Source organism: Onychostruthus taczanowskii, unplaced genomic scaffold (assembly GCF_017590055.1).
Source record: "Onychostruthus taczanowskii isolate IOZ18803 unplaced genomic scaffold, ASM1759005v1 scaffold22, whole genome shotgun sequence".
In the NCBI taxonomy this organism is placed as follows: Eukaryota; Metazoa; Chordata; class Aves; order Passeriformes; family Passeridae; genus Onychostruthus; species Onychostruthus taczanowskii.
Window position 1 is genome coordinate 3867895 of NW_024499462.1, and position 15583 is coordinate 3883477.

The 15583-nt window shown below is 42.0% G+C and overlaps 1 protein-coding gene across 5 annotated transcripts in view; it reads left to right on the forward strand.

Annotated features, from left to right (window-relative positions):
* Positions 1 to 1132: 1132 nt before the first annotated feature.
* Positions 1133 to 15583, forward strand: part of ANK3 (ankyrin 3) — a 287480-nt gene continuing 273029 nt past the window's right edge. For all 5 annotated transcript variants that reach the window (XM_041404780.1, XM_041404784.1, XM_041404782.1 and 2 more), the window contains exon 1: positions 1133 to 1969. In XM_041404780.1, the coding sequence (XP_041260714.1) occupies positions 1907 to 1969 (63 nt within the window). In that variant the 5' untranslated portion in view covers positions 1133 to 1906. The remainder of the gene's footprint in view (positions 1970 to 15583) is intronic.

A 15583-nucleotide genomic window follows, 5' to 3' on the forward strand; every position in this document is an offset into this window, starting at 1 on the left:
GCCTGTAAGTATGAATTTGATCATATGTCAGTGACTTAAATGAAGATTCAAGGTTAATTTTGGGTAGTGTTTTGACAGTGTTTATTTAAACTGTGCACTGTATGAGGTGCAGCTCCTCAGAATGCCAACCTTGCCAGGGTGATGTGGGGAATTAAATCCCCAGTTTGGAGCCCCAGGGTCAGGTGATGCCAGTTTGTTTCCAGCCCATGGAGACGGCGAGCACAAGGACTTGTTGCCAGCACACGGAAAACAGCTTCCATCTGATGGTGCTGTTGTGGTGGTTCACTGAAATTCACTTGTAGGGAATGATGCAAGGAGAAAGCTTTCAGGCAAATAGCATTATGAATCAGTGCATTACATCTTCTTCTTTTCTTAGTCTGTGGTATGCATGTTGTTTGTCGTGAGCGAAATGCTGCTGAAAGGAGGGTGAAGGGCGAGAAGATCTGAAAGAGGCAAGGCAGGAGGATCCTGATATGAACCTCAACCACCCCCAAAATGCATGTATTAATTGGTCCTTGCCTGTTTAAGGAAAACCTCAACATGCAAACAAACAGAAAGCCAACTATCACCCCCACCCCCTAACCCCCCCAGCAAAATAACAACACAGCAAATCCTCTCATTGTCACTTGTGTCAACAACCCCTGATGTGACTGATCTCACCTCAGTAATGGGCAAACCAGCATTTTGCTACCCTAGGTCTGCAGTACGAGCACAGAGGATGGGGCTGCTGCCCGTTACCTGTTCCACCCTTCAGCTCCCCTGGAGGGGATCCGAGGGGCAATGCAGGAATGCGTGGCTGCGCCTAAAGAGGCGCACAGCCTGAAATGTGGTAATGACATCATCCAGACGTGTTGGATGGCTGCTGTCATGGCTGTTGGTAACCTGTGTGTTGTGTCTTAATGGGCACAGAGGGGAGAGAATTACTGCTCCGAAGCCTCTGGCCTCTCCTGCTTTATGTATTTTTTTTCCATGAGACTTGTAGGGAAGTAGCCAAAGCATTCAGCGGAGTAGGTGGCAGCATGTGGAAACATGATCTGTGACTTGCCCGTCGTGCACATACATGAGGCACGTAACACTTGTGTGAGAGAGAGCTGCCTTTGCAGGGACCCTGCAAATCCTGTCACAGGAACAGGCGAACCAGGGAGGAGCAAGCTCGCACAGGCAGGAATAGTTGTAAATGTGCGTTTCGCTGAAATGCTGCTGCTGCTGCTTTTATGAGATGAATAATTAATATTACGAAGCTTATTGTTCAGAGTGGCAATTTTCAGGTCCTTTGGACGGGGACCTGGAGCTGTTGGAAACGTAAACATCTCATCTAGCAATTTCTTCAGCAGCGTGTTGTGCCTTTTATTGTCTGAATCTGCCTGGGAGTGGCTTTAAGATCCAGTAACCCGATCTTTTATCACTCTTGGAGGCTTCCTTTTCTGGTATGCCCTGATGCATTCAACACATGTCGGTATTGTGCGGGGCCGGCAGTGCGAGCGGCCGGGGCTCGCTCTCCGCGAGCAGCGGCGGCCGGTGCTGGGCTGAGCGCCGCTGCCCGCCGCCGCTCCCCCGGGAGGAGACCCGCAGCGCTCCGCACCGCCACCGAGGAACCCGGAGATCGCGAGTAAAGACTGCCTAAGGGAGGGAGAGGAGAGCGCCTTGGCTGCTCTTCAGAGCGGTCGGACTGATGTGAGAGCAGCCCGCTTGGCGGAGGGGAAGGCAGAGGCATGAGCGACTCCCGGCTGAGCAGGAGGAGCAGGCGCTGCCGCCTTTAGGAGCAGTTATTCTCTTACTTGTCTGAGAGGCGTCAGCAGATGGACTTTGGTTTCGGCGCTGCGAATACTTGAGTGGCTTTGCATGTTGGAATACAAGCAGTGATCTCTTTTATTCCCCTTCCCCTGTACATTTACCTGCTGAAAAAATGAGTGAGGAAGCAAAGGAGAAAAATGCTAAGCCAGCTCACAGGAAAAAGAAAGGAAAAAAGGTAACTCCCTGTACAGACAATTGTGGTTTTGTCTCATTTTGTGTTCGATCTATTTGCTTCTGGGTTTGGTTTGATAATTTGTTTTGAATAAGGATGGTGGTAGAATCAGGATGGTTCTGTTTATGCTAGATGCTGATGGGTGTGTTCTTTGCTGGAATCACTATTACCATTGCAACTCAGTTGCTTTGCATTATTTTAGTATTCGTGGCCTTAAATATATGTTAGTTACAGAATTTCAATATGATTATAGTTTTCAGAGTGTATTCCAAACACAGGATTACAAATAAACAGGTATCTGAACGAAGCCTTTTTCAAAGGAGAGACTGATAATCAACATGTGCTCATGAAAATGAATGTTCTGGCCATGGCTAAGAAAAAACAAGATTACAATAAGCATTAATCTTATGAAAGCTATGTTTTTTGCTGTGTGTCACTTTGATCAGGTTTATATATTGTTGGGGCTTGAAAATATTGTGGTCAATTAAATTCTGGAATAAGATTCCAGTTTCAGTGAGACTGATTTCTCTTATGGCATAAGCCTTTTGCCTGAAACTGTGCTTAAAAGACAAATTTGATTATCACCTTCTATGTTGCAGTTTTTTGCTTTCCTGATATCCATGTAATTTCTACCTCCCACTTGGAAATGGATGATTTTCATGTGTTTATACTCAAAAAACAGATGGCTAAATCTGGGAAGTACACTTCTTCAGCTTTTTTTTACTTGTTTTAAATATTAACTTGGTATCTTAATTTATAATGTGAATTCCTTTGACTGCTGTAGAAAAAGACATCTGAAAGGTTTGTCATTGTTGCAGAGAATATGTTCAGACTCCCACCCTTTATTTTCTGAGCATGTGTTTGCCTTCCTACCATGTGAAAGTGTATGACAGCCTCACAGTTAATCCATTTCCTTGGTGAAGGATTCAGTACAGATTCTTGAAAAAGCAAATTAAACCATATTGGCCTTTCTATTCTCCCAGAATTGTAAAGAGCAATCTTTGGAAGGAGGCATGGAAAGATATAATTGAAATCACTTTTAATGGTAAATTAGGATACCTTCCTGACATGTTTCTGTCAGGGGCGATAGGTTGCCTCAGGACTAGGAGATACATTTATACCTAAATTCTGGGGTGGTTTTAGAGTTTTGGCTGTTCATATTTTCCCATGTTAGAGAAACAATATTTATGGTGTCCAACAATGTAGGTGTCATTTTATAGCACACACCACTTTCTATGGCTGAAGCTCATACAGATGATCCGTGCATTCCAGAGGACCAACCCAACTGCCAACAAGACAGAGCAGCCCAGGGGATTTAGGAATAAGCCAACTTTGGGGTCTGCTATTGCAGCAATGGCTGGTCACAGTCTGCTTGTATTGTCACCTAGAAAAGGTGATGTTTCTGTGGGCACAGCTGCCCTGCCCAAATCCCCCCTCTGGTGACTGGAGCGCTGTCATTGGTCTCTGGGGGGAGGGTGAAGGAAACAAGGGGACACGTTTACATTTGTGAGCTCTTGCTGTGAGCTCAGGATGCCGAGGACACAGCCCCAGCGCTCCGTGTCTTATGAGGTGATGGCAAAGGCTCCCCTCGGTGCCTCGAGCCCTGGCCGCACGAGCTGCAGCCAGCGCCAGGGTGTGACTGCAGACCTTTGCCTTTCAACGTGGAGTGCCTGCAGCTGCTCAAACCTGCAGCAAGCCGTGGTCCCCTCCTCAGTTTGGCCTTTCCTTGGTGCAGCTGGAATCCTGGAGGCAGCTGGGATGTGCTGTGTTGGGCTGGAGCACGTCTCTCGTGCCTAGTTGCGCGTTAAGCCTGCTTCCGTGTCAGTGTTAGACATGGTCTTGGCAGAAATTTACCCTTCTTTTCACAGCGTGTTTGAGGGAAGGTTTTAAATGTATTGTTTTGATTCAGAAGATGAATCCCTGAATGGCCAGTGAAGGTGTACTTGAAGAGCATTACTGAGCTAACCAAGAGGAGTTAGATAAACAAATGGTATTTGGCTGTAAACTCCTGAGCCAGGTGAAAACTCAACTGGGTCTGTGGTTCCAGAGAGTTATGCCACCTGTCCATCCTAAAGAAGGTACCCTGAAATGGGTATTTCCTGTCTTCCTGTTCTCCTTAGATACTTCCTTTCCTGGCAGCTGTGCTTTCTCCATATTTAGCCTTTCCCTCGCCTTCTGTCTCGTTTATCTCTAGAGTTGAGTGGTGGCAAGTCTTCCTTCTGCTCTTTGACTGCTGTTCATCTCCCATTCCCTCTTCATCCACTCTTGGTTTTCCTGTTCTTACACAATTTCTGAAATAAATATGCAGGAGGGGCAGCAAGGGAAAGTCACACCTTTTGCTGTAGGGAAAACGCAATCTGCAGTGTGTGCAGGTCTTCCAGAGTTATGTGATTAGGTTGTACCTCAAAAATTAGCCTTCACCGGGAAAACAGGGTCTCACTTCTGAGCATAAAGACATGCAGTAGCTCTGCATTTAGAACAGATTGGCCAAAGAAATAGATTTTCAGTAAGTATGCTGAAAATAAAGCATGGTGAGGAGGATAAAGATAAGAAACCACCCAGGAGGTGTCACTGAGATTTGTTATGAAGGATGGACAATTTAGATGAAAGCAGAACAACACTTTGTTTCAGCACTGTGGTATTCAGTGGGGATACAGCTTTCAAAGGATGATGAAAGTATCACATCAATATTTATTGCTGAGGCTACACTGGGCAGGATTAGCTCTGATGGAATTGCAAGCCTAATTAGTTTCTCTGCTTCATCCTTCGGGGTTCCTCCCTACCAGTAGCCTGTGCCTCTTGTGCCTGAGCTTCAGTTGTCCTGCAATTTCCAGCCACACTTTTACAGTATCAGTGTTTTCAAACTGCCAAGTTGAATCCCAGGGTGTTATGAAGGGGCTTTATCCTGTATGTTTGTGTCATCACTTTCTAGTAAATTTTGGAATCTCAGTTATAGGAGAGCACTGAACTCAGCTGTCATTAGAGATGCAAGATGTGCTTTGCTTTTTAACAAAAGAGTATTCTTTCCTCTTCCCCTTCAAACTGCAAGAATGAAATTAGCCATGAAAATGCCTTGGTCCTCTGAAGCTTTAAAAGATAATCACAAGTGTAGGAATTAAAAAACAAAATTAGGCCAGCTCAAAACTTCTGTTGTCATTTTTTTTCCACTTCATTTCATGGTTTTTTGCTGGGCATCATTCACTTCTGAGAAGTGGGAAATTTCACATTAAACTCTCATACCAGAAGCTTTGTTGAAAATGCATATTTTTTGTTTTGAGGAATTTTTTTTGTTTCCCCTTCTTCCTCTGCCTCCTCCAGGATCTTTAAAAAACCTGCACAATTACTGTTGCTGATGTCTCTCAGTGTATGTATTGCGTAAATCAACGATGGAAACTCCTAAAAGAAATGTCTAAATAGTTTCTTCTTAAAGTACACAGGAGAGAGCTCATGCTGACCTCTTAAGGTCATTCTAATCTGTTTATTAATTCACCTGTCTTGCTTAGTTGATCACTGTAGCATGATTTCAGCATTGTGTTCCATTGCTTTCTACCAAAATTGAATGCCTTGTGCAGGGAAGAGCCAGCCGTTTATGCAGCAGGTGAAAAATCAGTGTTTGGGGTCAGGCTGCTTAGGGCAGCCAGCATTGTTTTTTGGACTAATGGGCAGTTTAGTTCAATCCACTCTTCTTGAGCCAACACCCTGGGCTCACTGCACTGGGAACACACTTGGCAATCTCTGCCAGGGACATTTGCTCTGCTGTAGCTCCAAGGTTTGACTCAGCACCATTAGTGGCAGTCTCCAGAGGGGACTCTTCTGTTGTGGCACAACTGCTGAAAGTCCGGTCAGCAGCGTGTCTTTGGATGGGAAATTCCAAGGGGCAGAAATTTCAATTTGCATGGGGACGGGTGCTGAGAGATCAGAGGCTCTGAGGTGTGATGAGCTGTTCCACACTGCACGATCAGTAGTGGTCTGGAAGAAGAGCTGTCCATGACTCTGGTGGAGCTGGGGAAAGTCCTTTGCAAGCAAAGCCTGTCTCTCCTGAAAGAACATCACTGATTTCAGTGGAGCCAAGATCAGGGGGCCTGAGCTCTTGGCATTTCATCATTGTGGTCAAATGATTCCTCTGTGTGTGTGGTGGCAGATCCTCTGGCGCTCGTAGTTCAGCAGCTGTGAACACCAGCGTTTGTCATGACGAGCTGAGCAGTCCCGTTCTGGTTCTGAGATTTGTGGTGGTGTTGCACTTCTTTCAAAGCTGTCTTTTACCACCAGATTTGCTGATGTGGTTGCTTCAGTTCCCATGCATGTCATTGTTGTCGGGGGAGAGCATTCGCTGATGTTTGCTCCCAATGGAGAAGAGCTCATTGATAATGGTAAAGCAAAATCTCATGATAGACTTTTCTGAAGAGTTTTGTAGCATTTAATTTATTCATAAAATTAAGTTATTATGTGGAGTGTAAATTGATTTCTAAATTTGGAGTTTTCCTGACAAGCTGAGAAATGAAAATCTGCTTAGATTTGTGAAACAAAATGCAATTAGAGCCTATAAGGAAACCATATCTATTCTTGTCTTGGTAAATAAAGTTTATACTGTGTTTTAATTTCAAGTTTCTGTGGATAAGAAATGGTTGTTATAGATTTAAATTTAATTATATGGTGATAGTCTTAATCCTTAGTATGTCAACGTATCCTATGCTGAAAATTGAATTTGGTGCATGATAAATAGGTTTGGGTTGGCCTTGCTTGCAAATTTCTACTTGTTCAGCTTTAGCATCCATTTTATTGATGCTATAGATTTTTAACCTCATGTTTTCAGCAGATATATTCAAGAGGAAACAAAGCACATATATTCAAGAGGAAACAAAGAGCACCTGGAACTTCTAGAAGATACTCCTCATTTGCATATCCAAATAGTAAATGCCCAGCAACAGTGGAATGGAGTAGTATTCAGTTATTATGACTATCCTTAAATCTAATTGTTTTCTGAAACTTCAGACTTTAAAACAGTTTTCCCCTGAATCAAACACATTTGCATTTTCTTGCCATCTCAGTTTTCTGAACTGCCACGGAAAAATTAAAATGTATTGATTCCTGTCACTCTGACTGGAATCACTTTGGTACATGGTAATCCCTTTGCCTTTTATCATACTGGAACAAAAGAAAGAATATGGAATGGAAAGGTACAAATCTCTTTTGAAAGTACCCATTTCAAATGTCCCTTTTCCCTGGAGAAAATACTCTGATTGGTATTATCCAACTTTTGTAGTATTAGTCAGCAGTTCCTGGCCCCTGGGCATATATGGCTCAGAAATTGTAGGGAGAGGTTGTTATAGTCTATGTGAAATGAAGCAGCATGGTGTGTTATGTTACTCATGTTTTTAACATAATTCACTCTGGATAAGTGACACAACTTGCAGCTTGAGTGACAGTCCTTCCATCTTGCTGCTCAATTACCACTCCTGCTGAAAAAACAATGGTTTTTTTTTTTTAAGCGCTCTTTTTTTAACAGAGGAATCTTGCAGAGAGAGAGCATGAAACCTGAGTTAGATTACTGGATCGTGTGACACAAGTTCATCCTACAGTTTTGAACTTTTCCCAGAAAAATTCATGTGCGAATAGTTCTTGTCTTTCTGATGGATAGGTCTAAGAAGTTGAAGCATAACTGTGGAAAAGTGCTTCAGCTGATTTCTTTTTTTTTCCTCTTCTTCACCAAATTCTGCCTTTCTTGTGGCAATTTCCCCCTTGTATCAAGGACCCACATTTCCAGCTGCTGTAGGACCACTCACTTTCCCATGCTGCTTTCTTTCTAAGGGATGTGCTGCCTTTTCCCTTTTTGTTTTTAATTTTCAGCATCTCCTCACTGGGTTTCTGAGCTATTCCTTCCCTTGAGTGACCCTGTCAGTGCATGTCCTCCATCAGGAAGCTGATGGCCTTGAGTCCAGGTGTGGGTTGAACCTTCTGTTGTCTCAGCACTTCCCTTGTGTTGCACTGCCCCTTTGTAGAGGGTTTTCCCTCTCCAGGATGCAGCCTGTGTGTTTTCACACCTTCTGTCACCCACAGGACTGGAGCCCCCCGAGCAGTCCCATTTCCTTGCTGGGTGTGGGATGGCAGAGCAGGAGTGCAGTGGGAAGTGTTCCAGCACGACTGGGTTGGTTGCTGGAGGACTTCCAGTGTCTCCTACTCCACAAGCTGGGCACTTAGTGTCCAGGCCAGGTTGTCTCCTTTGCAGTAAATTGTTTTAAGTACAATTAAGTTACAGCTAGATTTGATTACGGAGAGTGGGTTTGGGCTGCAAGAGGCACAGTGGATCAGCTCCAGTTTCATCCTGCAGTTCTGCAGTCATCAGTGCCACCGGGACCAACATGAAAGTTTCTGTAACAGTCTTTATTAAAGCCCTCTGTAAACTTCAAATTAGTTTGGGTCATATGGAGACCTTTCCTCAAAACCTGAATGGTCTCTGTTCTGTCTCCTTTTTCCAAACCCTGTGACTGATGCAGCCACAGAATTCAGTAGGTCTCAAGTGATAGTGCCTAGGTAGGTCTGGTAGGTGTTGAAGTGCTTATCACAGTTATGTAATGGTTGTCACTTAAGCTAAAAATACTTTGATCAATCTGTCAATCACAGATTGAGAAAACTAACTACATCTGGGCATCCCCCTTTGAATTCCTAACAAGAGCCTGTATATCTGCATAACCCTGACTGAGCATGGGCTTGTTCCTCAGCCTCCTCACCTCATTTCCAGCTTGTGGAGGTGGTGTTGGAACCTGCAGCTTTCCTTCACCTCTGCCTGACTCCAGGCGGAGATGGGGATGGTGCTGTGCTGAGTTCTAGGGCATAGAGAGCCAACATCCTGCTAGGAGGGAGCTACTTCTGTCCCTTCTTTCTGTTGAAAATAGCAAGGTAGCTTAGCAGGGAAGAGGTAATTACAGAAGTAGTCAATTAAGGAGTTTAAGCTGAAAAAGTAGATGTTGCTGAGGCTCCCTGTTTACTTCATATGCTTAAAACAGGACACCATGCCTGACAGCTGGATCTTTCCCTTGTCAGAAAGGTTCACCTTCAGGATTTAAATCCTAACACTGTATAAAAAATTTTATTAAATTGGTGTTAGGTTCTTATTTCAAGTGATGAAGCTTTTTGGTATCTGATCAAGCCAATAATGTAATGAATTCTCATTGATCATTCTCTTCTAAAGGGCTCATACTTGAAGTTTGGAATATGTGTAATAGTACTGTATTTTTACAGAAACAATAATTGCCACATTGTCTCCCAGTTATTTTCTAACTTGCTAATGGAGATGCAGGTTGTTGCATTCCATTGGCTGCCAGGTGCTGGCTCAATTAGTTGAAAGTATTTGCTGGATAGATGGCAACAGGCATGAACTTTCCTATCCTTTCTTTTCTAGACCAGCACAGGGCAAACTTGGCAATTTTCCCTTAGCATGGAAGGTGAGAAATTAATTGGCTAGGTAGGGTAAAACAAATGTATATTTTATTTAGCATTTCTTTGTGATGTAAGACACCCCATGTCTTATGCATACCCTATTACCCTACCCTAATACTAGGTAGGGTAAAACACATGTATATTTTATTTAGCATTTCTTTGTGATGTAAGACACCCCATGTCTTACTATGCCTAAATTAAATGCATAGATAAGTATGTTTAAGACACTTAAGATGTTACCGTCAGAAATGTATTTCAGGTTTGTGCTTACAAGAGATTATGTATGCTGAGAATTCTCTATGGCACATTAGCAATTTGTGAATGTAAACAAGGATTGATTTATCTGAATCATTTTTTTAAAGCATCTTGCATTGAGAAAGGTAATAATATAAAGAAATGTGGTTCTTCATATTTACCATTAAATCTGTTTAATGGTTTTGTTTAAAGGGAATAATGCTTTTTAGGGTAAAAGTGGCTATATAACCATTATGAATTACTGAGGTGTGTGGTCTTCTAGTTGGGTGTAACTTTATGTATGTGTCAAACAGATCACTGCAAGCTGTGTTCTTCCTGGTTTTGGGTGTGTCATTCATGGAATAATCTGTAGTGAACAATTTTATCAGTTTTGGTCTCAATGAAATAATACAAACCCCAAAAGGTGAAAAGAACACCAACAATATGGTTTGGTTGTACTGCCTGATATTTATTTGTGTGATGACCCCAGTGGTGTTTTTAAGTCATTCCTAAGTCAAGGAGTGGCTGATGCTTTTCTAAGCAAGGTCCCATCACTAAACTAGAAAATAAGAATCTTTCTGAAAAGCTCTTGAACATGTTGATAAGACCCTTTTAATCTGATTGATTCTGGTGTGCTGGGACTTGCTAATTATCTTGGAATTTGTGTCAGAGGGTTGAGTGGGAGAATCTGGGAACTGAGGGAGGTGGTGGTGGAGGAAGTGGAAGCAGAAGGTCCATCCATGGTGACATTTCCTTGGGCAGCAACAGGGAGAGGACACTCACCCTCTTCTGCTCATTTCCAGCCTTTTCCTTTGGCTGTGGTGGTGCCTCCTAAGAGATATGGATATACTGGTCTTGCAGCCTGCGGGAATAAATGGCGTTTGCTAAAGCACTCCAAACCAGGAGCTGCTGTATGTGATGGGGATGAAATTCTTCCTGGCAGAGATGGTCCTCTCCAGGCAAAATCTCAGCCTGGTGTGCAGGATGTGAATGCAGAGCCCTTGGGCAGAGTGCTTGGGATGCACAGAGGGGGTTAATGCTGTGCAGATGATGCAGAGGGCACTTCCCCTTTTCCCTGCTCCCCTAAACAGTCCTGTAATTTCATTTACTTAATTACTGTTGTGAGTGTTTGCTTGGGAGGCAGTATCACTACTAATTAGTAATTAATATTTGCAGTAGAATGCTAGTGTGGCATTATCACAGGGGAAAGACTTAGCAAACGGAGTGATGTCACTTGGAACAGTTTTCCAGCTGAAAATTTGTTAGCAGAGATGGTCTGTGTAATTCTGGCAGCTGGTTCCACTCACATTCTATTGACTCTGAAGGACACATCCCAGAGAGGGGTTTTATTTAATAGTCCTTTTATTTTAGAAAACCTAAATATGAGGATGTCAGTCCACCCTAAACCATGGTGAGATTTAGCTATTTCAGTCATTCAGTCACCACAAATTTAAGCCTATTTGGTGCAGAGTGGTTTCTCAATCACTTTTCTTGTCTAAATTCAGTTTTCAAGCAAGTTTCATTTAGAGCACTTCTTGCACTTCATGTGTGTTCCTTGCATAAATCTTGTTCAGCTCCTTCAAAAGAATAAATAAACTGATGAGTAAAAGTGACAATGCAAGCAAGTAAACCTTTTGGTTTTGTTACTACCTATCCTGCACTGAACATCCTGGAATTCCTTGCCTCTTGGTAAGAAAGAATTTTCTGTCATTAGGAACATGAGCTGAGGTACTTTTGGAAGGCGAAAACAGGAAAAAGTATTTCTTATGCAGGTGAAATGAGTAAATAGCTTTGCTTTTATAGCCAGAAGAGTCATTCTATCATTCATCATTCAGTCCCAGCTGAAAATGAAGCTATATATTATTTTAGAATGGATCCCTGGAGCATAAAAGGATATTGTTGACCATTTTTAAAGAAAGTATTGTGAGCATAAGTGCAATGATAGTTTTAACCAACAGAAACTAGGCAGGTAATGTGTATAGCAAGGAAGACAGGGATCTGAATCAAAGTACAGCTCGAGTTAGGTGACTCAAGCCTGCTTATTTTACTGATATTTTAACATGAAGATAAAAAGTATTTCAAGGGTGGTGCTTACAATATTGTAATCACCTACTAGCAAAATGTTTGAGAGAAAAGGTTCCCAAGTAGATATGGCAATCTTGTGTTAAATATGGTTTATAGGGTTTTCACAGTTTTGCTCTTTAAGCAGATTTCAGCAGCCACCTCTGTTCTTTTTTTTTTTAATATACATGTGAAAATTATGAGGAGTTTTAAAAATATGTAAAAACTTTGTTATGGAGCCTCATAACTAATGCACTAAATTTAGCATCTAAGTAACTCAGTAAATGAAAGTATTTGAAGATCAACTGCTGGCAGTTAAAATAAAACCAAAGAGGATGTCTGTTCATCCACAGGTGTAGATGAAACTGTCAGGAATATTGAAGTATTGTATTTGTAGTAAGGGCTGTAGGTGATTTGTCTGAAAGCTGAACTTTAAGTGACATATTGGCCTGAAACATTCTAATTCGTGGTGCTATTAAAGAGAAATTGAAGAGAAAATTCAAGGCTGACGTTCAGAATAACTCTTACACAGGAGCATAACTTTTTATTTAATTTAGGAGTATAGTTCTAGTCAAGAACTGCAACTTTTTTTTTTTTTAATCCAGCCCTCAGATGTACCAGTTTGAGCAGCCACATAAGTGGTGGTGTGCCCAGATTTGTGCTGAGCCTGGTAACATTACCACATTACTTGGCAACTTAGTGTTGTAAAAAATAAAAACCATGTGAAATATCTGGAAACAGTAAAAATTATTTTTCAGGAGAACGATTTGAAATTTTCTTTAAAAAGTCCCCAAGTCCCCGGAATAGGAGCCCACAGGTGCTGGGTGAAGACTCTGGAGCAGCCCCAGCTGGGCATTAAATCCAGGATGCAGGTTCGTTCTGCATTGCCCTCTAGCGTTGCCTTCAAAACAGAAACCAAAAGAACCCAAAAAACCCCAAATGCAACAAAACTGAAGAGTTATTTGCTTCCACATTCATATTTTCTCTTGCTGCACCAAACCTCTTATTCTTGATGCGATGTCGTTATGTAATGAGCTCAACTGGGTGCCTCTGTTCCCTGTTTACTTGGATGTAAAGCAGGTGTCCACAACTACAAATATTCTACTTATCCTTTCCAGGCATCTTTGTTACAGACATGGCTTGACTTTCTAATACAGGGATTTCCTGCTTCTCTCCGTGCTTTCTCCTTTTCTTTGTAATACACACACACACATGCATTTAGCTGAGAATGGTGTCCTTCCTACTCCTTGTCATGTCTCAGGCTTTTCATTTATGAAAATCTATAGCTGTGTGAAATGAAAAGATCCTTTACAATGGAATATTCACTCTGAGCTGTACAGCCAGCCTTTGATTTCTGTATTCACTCACAATTCTGCTTTTAGGTGTTGGCTGCAATACGATCTTGAAAACAAAATTAAGATGTGGCCACTCATCACTTTGTTTTTCACTTCTCTACACATACATATGTATTTTTAAGGAAGCTCCGTTGTGGCAGAACTGACCCTAATGTCAAATTAAATGCAAAGCAGGCAGGGCCAGTTTGGAGGGGCAGTCAGCAGCCCTTTGCAATGACCTTGAGAGGAAGAGAGCTCCCGTGGTCTGCAGCATCCAACTGTTCCCTGTACTGGAAACTCTGAGTGAGAAGAAAGTAGCACAGATTCTGCCTAATTTCTGGAGTGGGTGTTTTTATCATCAGATTTCAGAGCCTGGTATTTACACCTGATTGTAAACCAGGGCTAAGCATGGCTCGTTTTCTGGAAATTACATTTAATGGAAGGAACCTATCTACTTGATACTTGGTAGATTGCTTCCAGAGCATGCCAGCAAACCTCAGCAGCAGTAAGGAAAAGGAGGTTAGCAATCTAGAAAAGTCTTGAGTATGAGGCAGGCAAGCTGGCTGCCTTTAAAGGGATCTGCTGCTCTGTTTTTTGGCAGGTCATGCAGTGCAGGAGGAGCCGTGCTTTCCTGACCTGTAGGGCTGCTGGCTGTGACTCCAGCTGCTGTTGAGGGCACTGTGGAAAAGGAGTCCTTGGGTCTTCTGAGGTCTTTGTCATTTACCAAAATGACCAAGAGCAGTTTGGTGGTGGGATGGGGCAGATGGCCAAGAGCCAGCTGTTCTCATAGTGCTCACCTCACTTCTTGTGTTTTGCTTTCTCTTCTTTAGGTCTTGCACATACTTTAAGTTCTGTCATTTGTTTTATAGCGTGCTCCAAAATAGAAGGGGAAATCTGCTTGTAAGTGGTGTGGCTAAAGAATGGTCAGCATGTCTCTTACAGATTTTTTCCTCAGTTGTATCTTAGACACCAACAGATTTCAGATACTGCTGGATCAGTTTGCTACATTATAGTATTGTCAGAGGTTTAAAGTATATATAAAACTTATTCACAGCAATAGTAAGATTGCTTACAGCAAGTTTAGGAATAAATTTATGTATCACATCCTAGGTCTTTTTCTCACCTTTTAAATTTGCTGTGAGCATCCTGAGAAATCAAAATGACAATCTTAGTGGTCCTGAAATAGTGTCCTTCTCTCATTTGTTCAAGTCTCTGGAGGGCACCCTGAAAAGACAGCAAATTTCAGTAAACAGCAGGAGTATGTTGAGTTACTAAAGTCAGCATCACTTTTGTTGTCATTTGAGATTTATTTAGGGGTGGTAGAAATTTTTTTTTCCTTTTTTTTCAATCTTGACAGGAATACTGATTTTTATTGGGCAAAGTTCATAAAAACAGGAGTTCGTGCTCCTTTCTGAAACAGGAACTAAGCAGGAAAATGTCATCCCTTTTTGTCCATTTTTTCAGAAGTCCTTGTAAGTTTGAAAACAAGAAAAAGGATTTAAATAGGTGTAAAAAATATTTTGGGGCATATGTATAGTCAGTCTAATAAGGAGTGCTAGAAATTAAGGGGAAAAACCCCACAGTACTTGAATTTAGGCATTTTCCTGTTACCCAGAATATAATCTCTTTAATTGCAAACCCACACAATAAATACACAATAACACTTTGCCTGTGAGGTTGTAAAATGTAGTTTGAGGGCTTTGTCAAATGCAGTTACTGTTCTGTCTTCTGATGTTTGTTACTGGTGCTTGAAGCTATTCCACAGCTGTGAGGGACAGGACTAGTTCTAAAATAGGAAACAAAATGTTAAACTATGCAGGGCTGGATTGTAGTGCAAAATGTCAAAAAAGACTATTAACTACTGTTTAAGATTTGGAGCTCTAAAGAGATGACAGTTGAGAAGTCTGATGAAACAAGGGTGTACAGTAATTTTTGTGAAGGTTACCTTAATGCAGTGAAGGAAAACATCCAGATCTGGGCAAAATCTACATCTATGATACAGGTTGTTGAAAGTGAGCACCCAAATCTTTGTCCCTTACACCTGCCAGCACATTTTCTGTCAAAGCTCTAGAATTAGTCCAGGAGTAGTCCTGACTCTTTATTTTACTCCTGTCGCAAGGATCAATATTGACTAGACTTTTTGTCTAAAGCCAAGATTTTCAGAAGGCAGACTAGGAGCAGAGATTACAGAGTGCTCCAGTTCTCAAGTGTTGAGCACTCAGCAGCTTCGCTGAAGAGTGGGAGTTGCTTGTCTGTTCAGCAGTTTTAAAATCAGGCTACTTGTTTGGCCCGACTTAGCCTGTGAGGTTTTTTTAAATGCATTACAGCACAGCGCACTTCTGTGAATGGCTATATACAATGCCATTATGCAATTCTTTGCCATTCATAATGATAGGCATACTGCAGGGTGCATGCTGAGATGAACCCCACAAAACTAGGAGCAGGTTTATAATTAGAGAGGGGGGGAAGGGGAGAGAAAGTTATTTGGAACATATTTTCGCTTTGTCTTTATTTCTGAAAATGTGTGATGTGTCCATCTGGAGCTAAGCAA